Source organism: Tauraco erythrolophus, chromosome 5 (assembly GCF_009769465.1).
Source record: "Tauraco erythrolophus isolate bTauEry1 chromosome 5, bTauEry1.pri, whole genome shotgun sequence".
Taxonomy (NCBI): domain Eukaryota; kingdom Metazoa; phylum Chordata; class Aves; order Musophagiformes; family Musophagidae; genus Tauraco; species Tauraco erythrolophus.
Genome location: NC_141469.1, coordinates 26,938,615 through 26,952,194, shown reverse-complemented (window position 1 = coordinate 26,952,194; position 13,580 = coordinate 26,938,615). Strand labels below are relative to the sequence as shown.

General features: G+C 48.3%; 1 protein-coding gene across 1 annotated transcript; it reads right to left on the bottom strand.

The window, feature by feature from the left end:
* Positions 1 to 1,606: 1,606 nt before the first annotated feature.
* Positions 1,607 to 7,069, bottom strand: FABP1 (fatty acid binding protein 1). The gene is made up of 4 exons (XM_009980049.2): positions 7,003 to 7,069; positions 6,276 to 6,448; positions 2,190 to 2,279; positions 1,607 to 1,657 (listed from the first exon to the last, which is right to left on the bottom strand). The coding sequence occupies exons 1-4, from the start codon at positions 7,067 to 7,069 to the stop codon at positions 1,607 to 1,609; spliced, it is 381 nt and encodes a 126-aa protein (XP_009978351.1).
* Positions 7,070 to 13,580: the final 6,511 nt, after the last annotated feature.

Genomic DNA, 13,580 nt, shown 5'->3' with positions numbered 1-13,580 from the left:
AGCACCTGCCTTTCAGCTTATTAATCAATTTTGCACTGAGCAAAAAAGGATAGTCCATGGGTCTGCCAGTGGGCAGCCAATAGAGCTAAGGAAAAGCCTAAAGGCAATGGTTGGATTTCTAGATAAAAAAAAGGTCTTTGCTATCTGCCCATCTATCTCAAAATCCAGCTATTTTGCTCCAGACCTTCAGTGGAGAGATGAAAAGGGATGGTTTGTTCAGCAATCCCCTACCTGGTCCTCAGCAGAATAGCCAGAAAACAAAACCAGGGCTTTTCCTCTTTGAGAGTTCTCAGTGATTCTGCTGATGTTTCTCCAGATCTAAGGTGAGTTCACTGGAGACCAGCATCTACTTTTTAGGTGGTGTTGAGTTAAGCCCTTTCATTTGTCCATGAGGTACCCATCTGATGCCCAGTGTGAAAATCCATATTGATTCGGTTCTCAGCATGAGGATGAATGTCAACCAGTAACATGAATACCTTTCCTGAGGAGAGAGGAGTCATGAGAAAGATGCACGTGAGGACAAATTGGTCCTTTAGTGAAATGTGTTGAGGTTGCAGGAGGAGGTGAGGAAGCATTTGTGGTGTTTTCCTAACATCCTGATCAACTTTGAGCAGTTGCAAGAACATCACCCCAGCTCGGTATATCATACCAGCCATATACCCATTTCCCAGTGATGATTCCCAAACATCATCCCAGCACAGGGCTTGGAAAAGGCAGCTAAGAAGGAAGAGTATCCTCTCCTGTGCACTCCACATCTCCATCCAGCCTGCACTGTCAAGCAAGAGCATGGGAGATGACTTTGGTGTTCTTTCTGTGTCTATACTGTGAACAGTCAGTGCCCATCTCCTGCCAGGAGAAAAAAACCTGTATTTCACCCTGGAAGAAGTGTTCAATTCCAGTTCAACCCAATTTATCAGGAACAGTTTGGGGTGAAACACATGCTGGACACTTGAAGGCTGTCTGAGCCCTCCTGCTGGTGGGAAGGAATGGGGAGGAGATGAGGATGGGGTGGCCAGAGCCTGTAGGGCTGGATTCTGTTGCAGAGGTGTGAGGATGAAGATGGTGGATGTGACACCCAAACTGCCCCCATGCTGGTTGCTTCCCCAAGGCAGCTTTCCAGTTAGGGTCACTGACATTTCCTTGAGCCAACCTAAACCACCCTATCCTTTGTCCTCCTGCCAGTCACCTTGTGGTCACTTTGGCCATGTCTGTAAGGAAAGGGAACAGAGCCTTTTCCCTGCCCAGTTCTCCTCTGTCCACCCAGCCAGGGCAGCTTTGGGTGCAAGACTCATTAGGACACCCCCAGCAGGATGCTGGCACCTGTCCCCAGGAAGGAGCTGGAAGAGTGGTCATCAGCATGGAGATCATCTCAGAGAGTGACTCAATGGCTCTGAGCCTGCACCCTAGACCAGCTCTACTCACCAACATCATCATCACCTTGGCTCAACCTGTTGCCCGATTTCTACTAGGGCTTTCGTGACTTTTGGAGGCTTGCATCTCTTTATAGTAACAGTGAAGAGGTTGATGATATGAAGAGGCCTTTAAAACAAATTTTACTTTAATAGACACATTTTACGCAGTAAAATGATTGCTGTGTGCAGGGTTTCTAGATTCTCTTGCTGATTCTCTTGAAGGTGAGGTCTCCCAGGGTCATCACCTGAAAAACAAATGAAGAGCTTTAGCTTTTCATGATTCTTGGCTCCAAACTCTACTTGGAAAGGATCTGGTCTTACAAATTAAAACAGGACTGGTTCCCAGTCTATCTGGGATAATAAACTGAATTATTAAAGTTTTGGATGTCTTCATGAATATTCCGAAGCAGGTACAGATAATCTGGCATCCCTCAACTGGGATCGGTCTGCTGCACCTCTCTTCTTTAAAAGTGCCAGGCCCAGGCACATACCTATACCTCTAGGTAGGTAAGAACACGCCCTCACTAAGTGAAACTTTGATCAGCAATGCCTACTGGAGTCTTAAACAGTACTTTTTGGATTGAACTATAGTGAAAAGCTGCCTTCAGTGCCTGGCGTACTGATCGACTTTGGCTGCAGAGTCTGAGTGCAAGCATGTGCTCATCTCCAGTACCTCCCTAAGGTCTCCTGCATCTCTGTAGGCTTCCTAGGTCCAGACCCCTGAAGGCAGCTGTATGCACCATTGCTCCAGCCACTGCCCTTCTCTTTTATACTTACATGGGTGATGGTGTCTCCGTTGAGTTCAGTGACGGATTTCAGCCCTTTCACATTTGTGATCAGTTTGTTACCTTCCAGCTGAACAACAGTCTGGTAGGAGGAGACAGAGACATTCACATTATTGCTGGAGACCGTCTCAACCCCTGCGTTTTGTCCTTCCCCTTCAGTACTGAGTTGCCACTATCCCCTCTGCAAGCTGTTTGGAGCAAGCTGCTGCCCCGGTGATTTTGGCTTTCCTGGGAGGAGGAGGAGAGAGGGTTGCGCTGGTGGTGACTACAACACAGCAAGGGTATGGATGTTTACTTTGGCCTCTACAGGGATGTGATTTTGCAGTCATACCTACCTTTCTCCCATTCAAACTGAGACTCACTCACAGCTCCTGCACTGTTAGATGCCAGAGCAGGGATCCTTGGCATCCCTTGGCATCACACCAACACATGAGTTTTGGTGGAAAAGGAGGAAGGCTCTTCACTGCCAATGCTGGTGTCTCCATGCAGCCCTGATGCTTCTTGGGACAGCTCCTCATGCAGCACCCAAACCAAGAGGAGCTGCATGCCTCCAAGGAGAGGACTGCAGAGTGACCTGAGCACATCATGCCGTCTTGTCTCCACCACCTGCCTATTGTACATTGATGCAGCAGCCTCCTTTGGGGTGGGTTGGTAGGGAGCTGAGTGACAGCGTGGGGCTGAGGGGAGTCTCGATCAAGGTGGGAAACTATTTAAGGAGCTTTCAGAATCTCAGTCACAGCTGGAAAGCTGTCAGAGGGACAGGCACACCTGCTGAGTCTGCCCCCATGAGCTGCACATCCAGGTCTCAGGGTGCAGAGAGTGCCAGAGCCTTTCCCTGGTAAGGGACGGCAGTGGTGAGGACAACTGTGTGAGGTGTGACCATGTGGACAATCTGCTCAGAGTGGTGGCAGAGCTGTGAGAGGAAGTAAAAAGTTAACCTTTCTACACTGCATCTACATTGGTCCTTAACGGAGCATCAGGGAGTCTGAGAAAGAGATAGACTGATGGTGTCATGCTCTGCTCAACCTAAGGCAGAAAGAGGAACAGCCACCAGAAAAAAAAAACAAGATCAAGGGGATTCTGTATTCTCCCACCAGGCAGAAGGCAGTAGTGCCTCTGGACAAGTATGAGGGTCTGGAGGTGGAAGGCCCATCAATGGATGATGTGGATGACAGTCTATCTACACCAAAGGTGTTGCCAGGGTCAGAAAGGCCTATCCCCCAAATCACGGCTGCCTCCACAAGGAAGAAAAGACACGTAATAGTTATAGGCGACTCCCATCTTAGAGGAACAGAGGGGCCGATATGCCAGGCAGACCCTCTTCTTAGGGAAGTCTGCTGCCTCCCCGGCGCCTGGGTTAAGGACACCACTTGGAAACTTCCCAGCCTGGTACAGCCCTCGGACTATTACCCGTTACTGCTACAGGCCACCTGACCAGGAAGACCAAAACCAGATGAGACCCTTCATGGACAGATAGGAGCTGCCTCACGTTCACAAGCCCTGGTCCTCATGGGGGACTTCGACCATCCCGATATCTGTTGGAGGGACCACTCAGCAGGGCAGAAGCAATCCAGGAGGTTCCTGGAATGCATTGATGATAACTTCCTTCTTCGAGTGATAGAGGAGCCAACAAGGAGAGGTGCTTTGCTGGACCTTGTTCTCACCATCAAAGAGAGGCTGGTGGGGAACGTGAAGCTCAAGGGCAGCCTTGGCTGCAGTGACCATGAAACAGCGGAGTTCAAGATCCTTAGGGCAGCAAGGAAGGAGCAGAGCAAGCTCACTACCCTGGATTTCAGGAGAGCAGACTTCGACCTACTCAGGGATCTGCTTGGTAGAGTACCATGGGAGAAAGCCCTGGAGGGAAGAGGGGTCCAAGACAGCTGGTTAATATTCAAGGATCACCTCCTTCAGGCTCAGGAGCAGTGCATCCCAACAAAGAGGAAGTTAAGCAAAACCACCAGGACGCCTGCATGGATGAACAAGATGCTCCTGGACCAACTCAAACACGAAAAGGAAGCTTACAGAGGGTGGAAGCAAGGACAGGTAGCCTGGGAAGAATATAGAGAAATAATTCGAACAACCAGAGATCAGGTTAGGAAAGCTAAAGTTCTGATAGAATTAAAGCTGGCCAGGGACATCAAGGGAAACAAGAAAAGCTTCTATAGGTACGTCAGTGATAAAAGGAGGACTAGGGAAAACATAGGCCCTCTCTGGAAGGAAATGGGAGACCTGGTTACCCAGGATATGGAGAAGGCTGAGATACTCAATGACTTTTTTGCATCAGTCTTCACTGGCAAGAGCTCCAGCTGCACAGCCCAAGTCACAGAAGGCAAAGGCAGGGACTGGGAGAATGAAGAACTGCTCACTGTAGGAGAAGGTCAGGTTCGAGACCATCTAAAAGAACCTGAAGGTGCACAAGTCCATGGGACCGGATGAGATGCATCCACAGGTCCTGAGGGAACTGGAAGATAAAGTTGCTAAACCTCTGCTATGAAGACAGGCTGAGAGAGTTGGGGCTGTTCAGCCTGGAGAAGAGAAGGCTCCGGGGACACCTTCTAGCAGCCTTCCAGTACCTAAAGGGGGCCTACAGGAAAGCTGGAGAGGGACATTTGCAAGGGGATGTAGTGATAGGACAAGGGGCAATGGATTCAAACTGAAAGAGAATAGATTTCTATTAGAAATAAGGAAGAAATTCTTCACTGTGAGGGTGGTGAGGCACTGGAACAGGTTGCCCAGAGAAGTTATGGCTGCCCCATCCCTGGAAGTGTTCAAGGCCAGTGTTGAGCAACCTGATCTAGTGGAAGCTGTCCCTGCCCATGGACAGGGGATTTGGAACTCGATGATCTTTAAGGTCCCTTCCAGACCAACCCATTCTATGATTCTATGATCTAAAAAGGTTACAGACAGCACCAGAACCCCCAGGGCAGCTAACACTGATCATTGAAATTACTGAAGTAAATAACCCAGCAAGCAAAAACCATTTCTGTTCTTCTGTCTGTCCAGGTATGACATGTTCATCTGCCCTTGAGCTGCTCTTTTACGGAAGGTAAAACTCTTCTAATAGCCGTTTCCCCCTAGTTTATATGCAAGAGTCTTCAGTGATGCTGAAAATTGTGGTACAGCTGTACAGCTCTCAGAGCCCGATTCACTGGGGCATTTCTTTGGTGATGATCTCTGCTGCTTTCAAAAGTCCCTGCAATATCGTGTTCTCCCTAGGTAGAGGTGAGAGGCAATATTTGCCGGTGGCACTGTCTTGACATTTTACGAACCATTGGAAACTAATGTCCAGGAATGGGAGCTGACCCAATTTCAAGGGTGATAAATCCTCACCTTGCCAAATCATCTCACCCAGTGTAAACAGAAGCAGTGGAAAAGGCTGGAAGAGGAGCTAACAGCTCCTGAGACTTAAGAGGAGAGATTTATTGGTTTCTGATTTATTGGCTGATTTTCCTGCATTGTCTTTAAGTCAACAAGAGGAAGGTGGGGGTATGTTTTGTGTTTCAACATGACAGAAAGTCAACCTTTTTCCAACTCAAATCTTTCAGACCTTTTGCTGTCAGAAAAATTTACCAAAGCATCTCTATCCCCATTTTCCAAATGGGCTATTAAAACACTGGCTTCCCAAGTTTTCCAAACTGGCTATTAAAATAGCTTTAGAAACGCAAGGATTCGTCTGCAGAAGTGCTGGTTGGGGAGTTTGTTGTGTAAAAGAGAAGAAGGGAGGTGGGAACTTCAGAGTCTCGAGCTCTGAGTTTCTCAGGAAGGTGGCTCAGAAATGAACTGTCATTTTCAGAAATGTGTCCCTAAGAGACTTGCTGAGGACCTGCAGGGAGCAGGGCAACGAGTGTCACATCTGCAGACTTGTTTTCAGCAATTAGCCCCTTCCCGTTATATTAGATCGTGCAAACTGTGAGAGATAGAACCAGGCTGGGGAATTACCCAGGACTTTTCCCTCTGTCAGCTCTAACGCTTGTGGTCTGGTCATTCCCTTCGCTCAAGTGTAGAGGCAATGGCTGGGAAGGGAATTTAATGTCTCTGAGTCCCTGCAGCCCTGGCAGAGGAGAAGCTGGTCACTCACCTTGACTTTCTCTCCTGTCAGCATCTCTATGTCGCACTCCTCCCCGACGGTGAACTCGTTGTGCAGCACTTTGGAGCCAGTGGTCACAGTAATCTTGAATTTTTTCCCATCCTGCACGATTTCCGAGATGCTCTTGATGTCCTTGCCTTTCTGGATCTGGTCATCGGGAAGTCCTGCCCAGAACAAGAGACATTAGGAGGACCTTAGAGCCATCAGTGGGCAGATTGTTATCACTGAATGAATGTGATGGGATTTGAGGACCCACAGCTGGAAGGATTTCTATTCCAGTGTGGAAGAACCTTGCAATGACGATGTTTCCCCAAGGGCCACATGGCCCTGAGTCTGCTGGGGAGGAAGAACAACAAATACTGTCATTCTGGGTTTTGTGTGGGAACTAGACTTCTCCCTTGTCTCACCAACGTGGCTGGGAGCAGGACAACTACCTCCATGCTAAGCATCAGATGGAAAGAAAAAAATCCTGTTTTCCTTCATTCACTGAGAGGCAAGCAGAGAAAATGGAATAAATCAAGGCAGAATGAGGGAACAAAGTAGGGTTTTTTGTGATATTCAAGATCCCTCAGAACCAGCTTACTAAAGGCTTCTCCCAAAGCCTTAAGCTGGTCTGACACATAAGCTCCTCTGGCACATAACTGTGCAGAAGTTGGACTCCCAAATATCAGTGGGATCCACGGAGGCAAAGCAGCACATAGCACAAGCAGGCACTTACCAAGGGCTTTCATAAAAGGCTCAAAATTTTCCTGGGACTGGAGTTCGTACTTTCCAGTGAAGCTCATGGTAGAAAGGCTCTCTGTGCTCCCAAGACAAGAGAATGTGCCTTGCTAGTAAGCAGAGCTTGGTTTTATAAGGTCCTTTTGCCTTGAAAGTTGGTCAGAGGTAAGATAATGTAATTCTTTTATGGCCCTGTCCAAACATCAACATAAAACTGAGCAATAGTCAGTGATAAATTGCTCTACATTTTACGGACCTCAATTTACAACGTGGGGGCAGGGAAAATCCCATAAACCCATTTTATGGAGGTAGTAATGTGGCATCCATAAACAAATCATAAAATCATAGAATGGTTTGGGTTGGAAGGAACCTTAAAGATCATCGAGTTCCAACTCCCCTGCCACGGGCAGGGACACCTTGATCAAGTTGCTCAAAGCCCCCCTTGAACACTTCCAGGGATGGTGCAGCCACAACTTCTCTGGTCAGCCTGCTCCAGTACCTCACCAACTTCAGTGTAAAAAATTTCTTCCTTAGATCTAATCAACATCTATCCTCTTTCCATTTAAAGCCATTAACTCTTGTCCTATCACTACATCCCCTTGCAAAAAGCCCCTCTCCCCCTTTCCACACTCATTTGTGTACCGAAAGAGCATCCCAGCCCTCGGAGCTGCATTTCTCCCAAATGTCGTGTCAGAAGTAGGGCCAGCGGCAGCCTCCAAGCTGAGCTCGATTTCTCCCTCCAAAGCAAGACTTGGGGCTGGGCTCCTCCCCCACTGTGGTCCCTTCGGCCGAGCGTCCTGGGTTGCCACACATTGTGCATCCGCCCTCTGGGTCTGGATTCCCAGGCTCAGCTTTCTTGCTCCTGTCTTTTCCTCTATTCACCTTGATGAATTCCTCCTCCCTCCCAAAGTCATCAGCTCAGGGATTTTCCCCCTTTTCACTCATGTGCCTTCTCCTCTTTGCAATTCTTCCGCTCTGCCTTCTCAAAGTGTCTTTGGTCTTTTTGTCAGTGAAACTACAGCTAAGTGTGAAAAAATCCTATCTCATTCCAATCTGGAGACGCTGCCGGAGCCCTCTGCAGCCGTCTGTCCCACTCCTGCAGGCTCAGCCTGGGGCTGCCGCCCATCTCCGCTCTCGGCACTACAGCGGTGCCCAGTGACACTGCCCAGGCTAGATCCAGCCTCAGTTTCTCGTTAATTAGTACGGGTAGTGTCTGCCTGACGAGGCAGGAGAGGGAAAACCTCTGCCTGTGGGGTGGGCGGTGGGTGAAGTTGGCTGGAGGAAGCATCCGTAAGGGGACATCACCCCTCCGCACCATGGAGGGGGCCAGGCAGGTTCAGAGAGTGTTCATGGGGGTGGGTTGATTCAGCAGTTTCTCCAAACAGCTTTTCAGCCTTTTCCCCTTTTATCCCTCGCTTCCCAACAGGAATGACGTCACCTTCAGAATTGCATTTCATTTTTTCCTTCACCCTGGGTGATACCTCAGGACCACATGAGGCTGCGCTGCCACAAGAACATTTTCAATGTCTTCTTCATGGAGACAGTGGTGACTGACCTCTCCAGCCGGGTCCTATTAGCAGCCAGAAATGGCAGCTCCCTGCCTCCCACCAAGCAATGTCCTCTGGCCATGGACCACCTGGAAGCACGTGTGCCTCCCATGCATTCATGCACTAAACCTCTGGCTGCTCTTCCAGGTGATTTGGGTCCCCTCTCCTTGCATGATGGGAAGAGAGATTCAGACTTGAAAAAGACACCTGAATATTTTTCTATCATCTGACTCATTTCAGAGCTGATGCACTGGAGGGTGATAACCATGGGAAAGCTCCAGCTCTGCATGGCTCATTTTTCCCCTACCATCATCAACCGGAGCAGCCCAGAGTTCATTCATTTTTCAGTGAGATGTATTCCTAGACCAGCCACATCTGACAACATCCCACTGCTGGGAGGGATGCCCAGTTGTCACCCATTTCCACATGCAGGCTAGGGACAAGGGGTAGTCACTAAGTCAGTAGGGAGAGACCTTTCTCAGGTAACCTCAGCCATGTCCAGTGTAATGAGTATCTCTGAGCTGATGTCTAGATAAGTCGAAGGAGAGAAATGAGAGAAACACATCATGAGTAGTGTCCCAGGGCTGCCTATCACCCTTCAGCCTCTCCAAAAGACGACTACACATCTAGGGCATTTGTAAACATTCCATATTATCCAAGATAAATCCTATCTTAGGTGCTTGAAGGAGCTCCTTATTTTCCCTGGCCCCCGAGGAAGCCTGACATCTCAGCCACTGCAGACTTCCCAGACCCACAATCTCCCTGGGAGACTCAAGCCAGCTGGAAAGGGGATACAACCAAGCTAATGAGACCTGATCCTAAGATAGGATTCGGAAAAGCCCACTAGGTTTTGTCCCATAAACTTCTAAATTATTATCATGCCTAATCTGGGCTGCTAAACCCCCGCCATGGGCAGGCCAGGCTCCCAAGGTCTGGATGTCACCCATCAGATGTTAAAAGGGGAATATAATTGTTCAGGACTCTCTTGGTAATTGGGAAGAAACTGTTCAAGTATTTGGCAGAAATGGACAACTCATGACAGAATTCAGTCCCTTTGGGACCCAAGTTGTTTTGCTGCAGGTATCCTCTCCTCTTATAATTATTATGGATAGATACAACATATCTATGCACCCAGCTTCGATGTGTTGGGTAAATATGGACTATGGATCACAGCTGGCAAGTTTGGAAATGTAACCAACTGAATTTTGATCAAGAATCAAAAATAAAACCTCTTTGTTTTGTCTGCAAGTGTTCTGTTGGACTCGGGTTCTTTTATTTCCCCTAGTAAAGAAATGCAGAACCCTTACTGAATGAAATTTGGCTGGGGTAATTATCATCTAGCCAGGACTGCTGACCAAATGGTAAGTGAGATAAACATAATCTCAATAGCAAAGTTCAGAATACTTGTACATCTCCCCACCAGAATACAGGATCTTTAAAACATGACATCACTTTTAACTTTCCAGGGCCAAGAAAATGCATTTGATTTGCATTAACACAAGGCCAAATCGACTCACCATTTGATTAAAACTAAATCCATATCCTAAAAACTGGACTTGATTTGTAGAAAGAGAAAAGGCATGGATCATTTTCAAAAATTACTGAGGAAGCTGCATCTTGTGGGAAGCCAGCAGGTACTTTTGTGTTTAAGTCGCTTTGAAAATAAAGCGCAGGATCTTAAAAGCTTGTGAGAAAAAAGGACACAAGCGACTCATTTCTGCTTTTTGCACTTGAATCAAAGATATGGACATGCAAAACTTCTCAGCTCCCTCCTAGTCATATGGAGTTATCCGAATGCTCTGTGTCCCAAGGTGATGAATCAGAGGAATGCCGGTTGAGAGGGAGCTCTGAAGGTCTCTGGATCAACCTCTTGCTCAAAGCAAGAAACCAGATCAGCTCAGCCATGAACTTTGGCCAAATCTCTAAATCCACCTCCTCTGCCTCTTTGGGTACCCATCCTGGGGCTGCACCACCCAGCTCTTGAAGAAGAGGTGCTCAACCCAAACCTCCCAAAGTGCAATTTGTGGCCAGTGCCTCACATTGTAATATCTGCCATAATCAAGAAGAGCTTTACCCCGTCATCTCCGCAGCCGCCTGTGGAGCAGTCGCAGGCTGTTATCACCTTCCTCCAACCCTTCCCCGAGATTCCCAGTCCTGGCTCCCACTTTCACTCAATGTCTGTCAGGTCACTGGGAAACCACCCTCCTACATGCACTGCTTCTTGACGAGTTGGACATTATGGTTGGGAACAGGATTTTGAGTCTCAGGGCTCCTGCAGCAAAAATCCTTCTCTATCTCCTCCAGTTTGAACTAAAACTCTTATTTAAGCTCTGAACTATGAAAACGACTGTGGGGAGAGGCACTTTGGACTAGGATGGGGTACTTGGCAGCCTTGTTGAGATCTGTGAATGTCTTCATGCACCTCGCCTCTATCTCCTCTCTCGCTCTTATCTATTCTACCAGTGACTCCTCAGACTTGAAGGTGAAGCTTTTGGTTTCACCTCAGTCCTTTGGGAAGTTGGGACTGGGCTCTACACTAGAATTTTTCACTACCTAAGAAGGACATGGAGTGGGTCCAGAGGAGGGCCTCAAAGATGATGTGAGGGCTGGAACATCTCTGCTATGAAGACAGGCTGAGAGAGTCGGGGTTGTTCAGCCTGGAGAAGAGAAGGCTCCGGGGACACTTTCTAGTGGCCTTCCAGTACCTAAAGGGGCCTACAAGAAAGATGGAGAGGGGCTTTCACAAGGGTGTGTAGTGATAGGACAAGGAGCAACGGCTTTAAACTGAAAGAGAGTAGATTTAGATTAGATCTAAGGAAGAAATTCTTCCCTCTGAGGGTGGTGAGGCACTGGAACAGGTTGTTCAGAGAAGTTGTGAATGCTCCATCCCTGGAAGTGTTCAAGGCCAGGTTGGATGAGGCTTTGAGCAACCTAATCTAGTGGCAAGTGTCCCTGCCCATGGCAGGGGGGCTGGAACTAGGTGATCTTTGAGGTCCCTTCAAACCCAAACCATTCTATCATTCTATGATTTTCTTAGCCCAAATATGAAAGGCTACAAGCCAGGGCTTTTGCTGATTTAGTCATGGATTCCTCTAATGCGGGTCCAGTTGGACAACCCAAAACCCAGTCACAGATCCCCAGGTGGGCTTCCCTCTGTCTCAACCCATGTTATTTCTTGGGTCGTCCCTATTTCTGCTGTGCTTGTACCTGGGAACTTGGTGTGTTGCCCAGTTTTCACATCTTTGGTCTGATTATTTTTAACCTTGAGGAGCAAAGGTTTCTTCTGCAGGCCACATGGCTGTATTGCTTTGAAAGGTTGGACGGGAAAAGATGCTGATGCTGCCATGAACTCTCTGTCCCTCTTGGTTTCCACCAAGTTTTCATTGTGCTGCATTACCAAGATAGTGCTGACATGAAATATGGTACCTTTCCCAGATTTTTCTCTTTTTAAAATGGCCATGGCAGTCTCCTGGAGGCTGGCTGCCTCCAAGCTGTAACTTCCAAGCCGTAGACATGCAAGTGTCAGTTCTTACCGCTTTAGATTAGATATGCCATTATCAGAGCCTTGATAAGACTGCCGAAAGCGGCAGCTTGTACTGCCACTGCTGCTTGATAAAACCTTCAATTACTGCGGAAATTCAGCGAAGGGCAACCCTCAGCCCTTGTCATCTTATGACAAAGGTCCCAAAGGGAGCAAAAGTTCAGTATTGCTTCTCCAAGGATGAGGCAGCGCTTTCAGTGACAGCATGAGACCTATCACTGCCTTCGGTTTGCTTGCCAATAATCACCTGGGGAGCAGAACTTTTAGGGTCTTGCCTTGCAGAAATAAAGCTACTGGCCGTGCCACTCACCTCCCACTCTCTTGCCTCCAACATCTGTGGCGTAGTGCTGTTGTGTCTCTCCGGGCACATGAACCCCTGCTCATGCCCTCATAGGGCATCTTTCATCCTTGCAGATTGGCCTTTGGTGGGATGAGGCTGTCATCCATCCCACTACCCATCTTATGGAGTCAGGGGACAAGAACTGAAATCGGTGCTCGTTGCTTATGGAGCTATTTTGTGCCAGGGCAAGGAAAGAAAATGTTGGGAAAGAAATGGAGCCATTAGCAGTTAAATGTTCTTGAGCAAGGAAGGTCTGGAAGAGTCCCCCAAAGCAGAGCCAGTGAACATTTAACCAGTGCAAATGTGTTTCATCTCACCCCACCACACGTCTGCAGTGCAGATGTCTCCATCTGGTCCAGTTCTATGAAAAGCCCCTGAGACACAGTGGGGACAGATAAACCTTTGTCTGACCAAGTGGAGACTCGCGTGTTGGGATGCAAAGAGCAGGAGCCTCCAAGTGCCTACAGGTGGTCAGATGAACTCCAGTCCTGGAGGGACACCTGGCTGTCGCTGAGGGCCTATGCTCACCTCTCCAGCTGGCCTGCACTCTCCTCGATCCTGATTCATCAAGCACAGTGGCTCACAATCACTGCTCACAGCGAGTTGCGGCTGATTAGTCAAGGAGAGCTTCTCAGGCCCATACAGGCATGAGGAGCAGTCTGTGCGTCTGCGTGCCCTACTCTTTGCACGTGAGTCCTGATGTGCAACCCATCTCAGCACACATGTGCACTACACCAATGTCCCGTTCCCTGAAATGGCTTTTCATAAATGTAATATTTCTGTCCAAGCAATTGACCTGGTGTCGCACACCCATAGTATCTAGCAGATTCTCACGCTCCAAGGTCATCATCACGCAGGTATCTTCACTGCTATAGAGCAAATGTGCAGATGCACTGTGCCAAAGACCACGGTTCTTGTCTCTGTCTGAGCCAAATATACAACTACAGTTTATATTTAAAATACATGAAAGTCCAAACAAAAACCCTCAAGCGCTTCCCTAGCAGGTGGTGCTCCTTGGCTGGGGAAAATGATGACACAAGAGGGATGTACCAACCAGAGGCTTAGAGATGAGGCAGGACACTGCTGCGAGGAGGGCACAGAAGTTACGCAGCATCTGAGAGCACGTGAGTTTTCACTAGGTTCACAGC

Coding starts and splice junctions, on each gene's coding strand:
- FABP1 (XM_009980049.2), bottom strand. CDS start 7,069: ATGAGCTTCACTGGAAAGTACGAACTCCAGTCCCAGGAAAATTTTGAG. Junction 6,449..7,002: donor GCCTTTTATGAAAGCCCTTG/GTAAGTGCCTGC, acceptor TGTTCTGGGCAG/GACTTCCCGATGACCAGATC. Junction 1,658..2,189: donor ACGGAGACACCATCACCCAT/GTAAGTATAAAA, acceptor TTTGTTTTTCAG/GTGATGACCCTGGGAGACCT.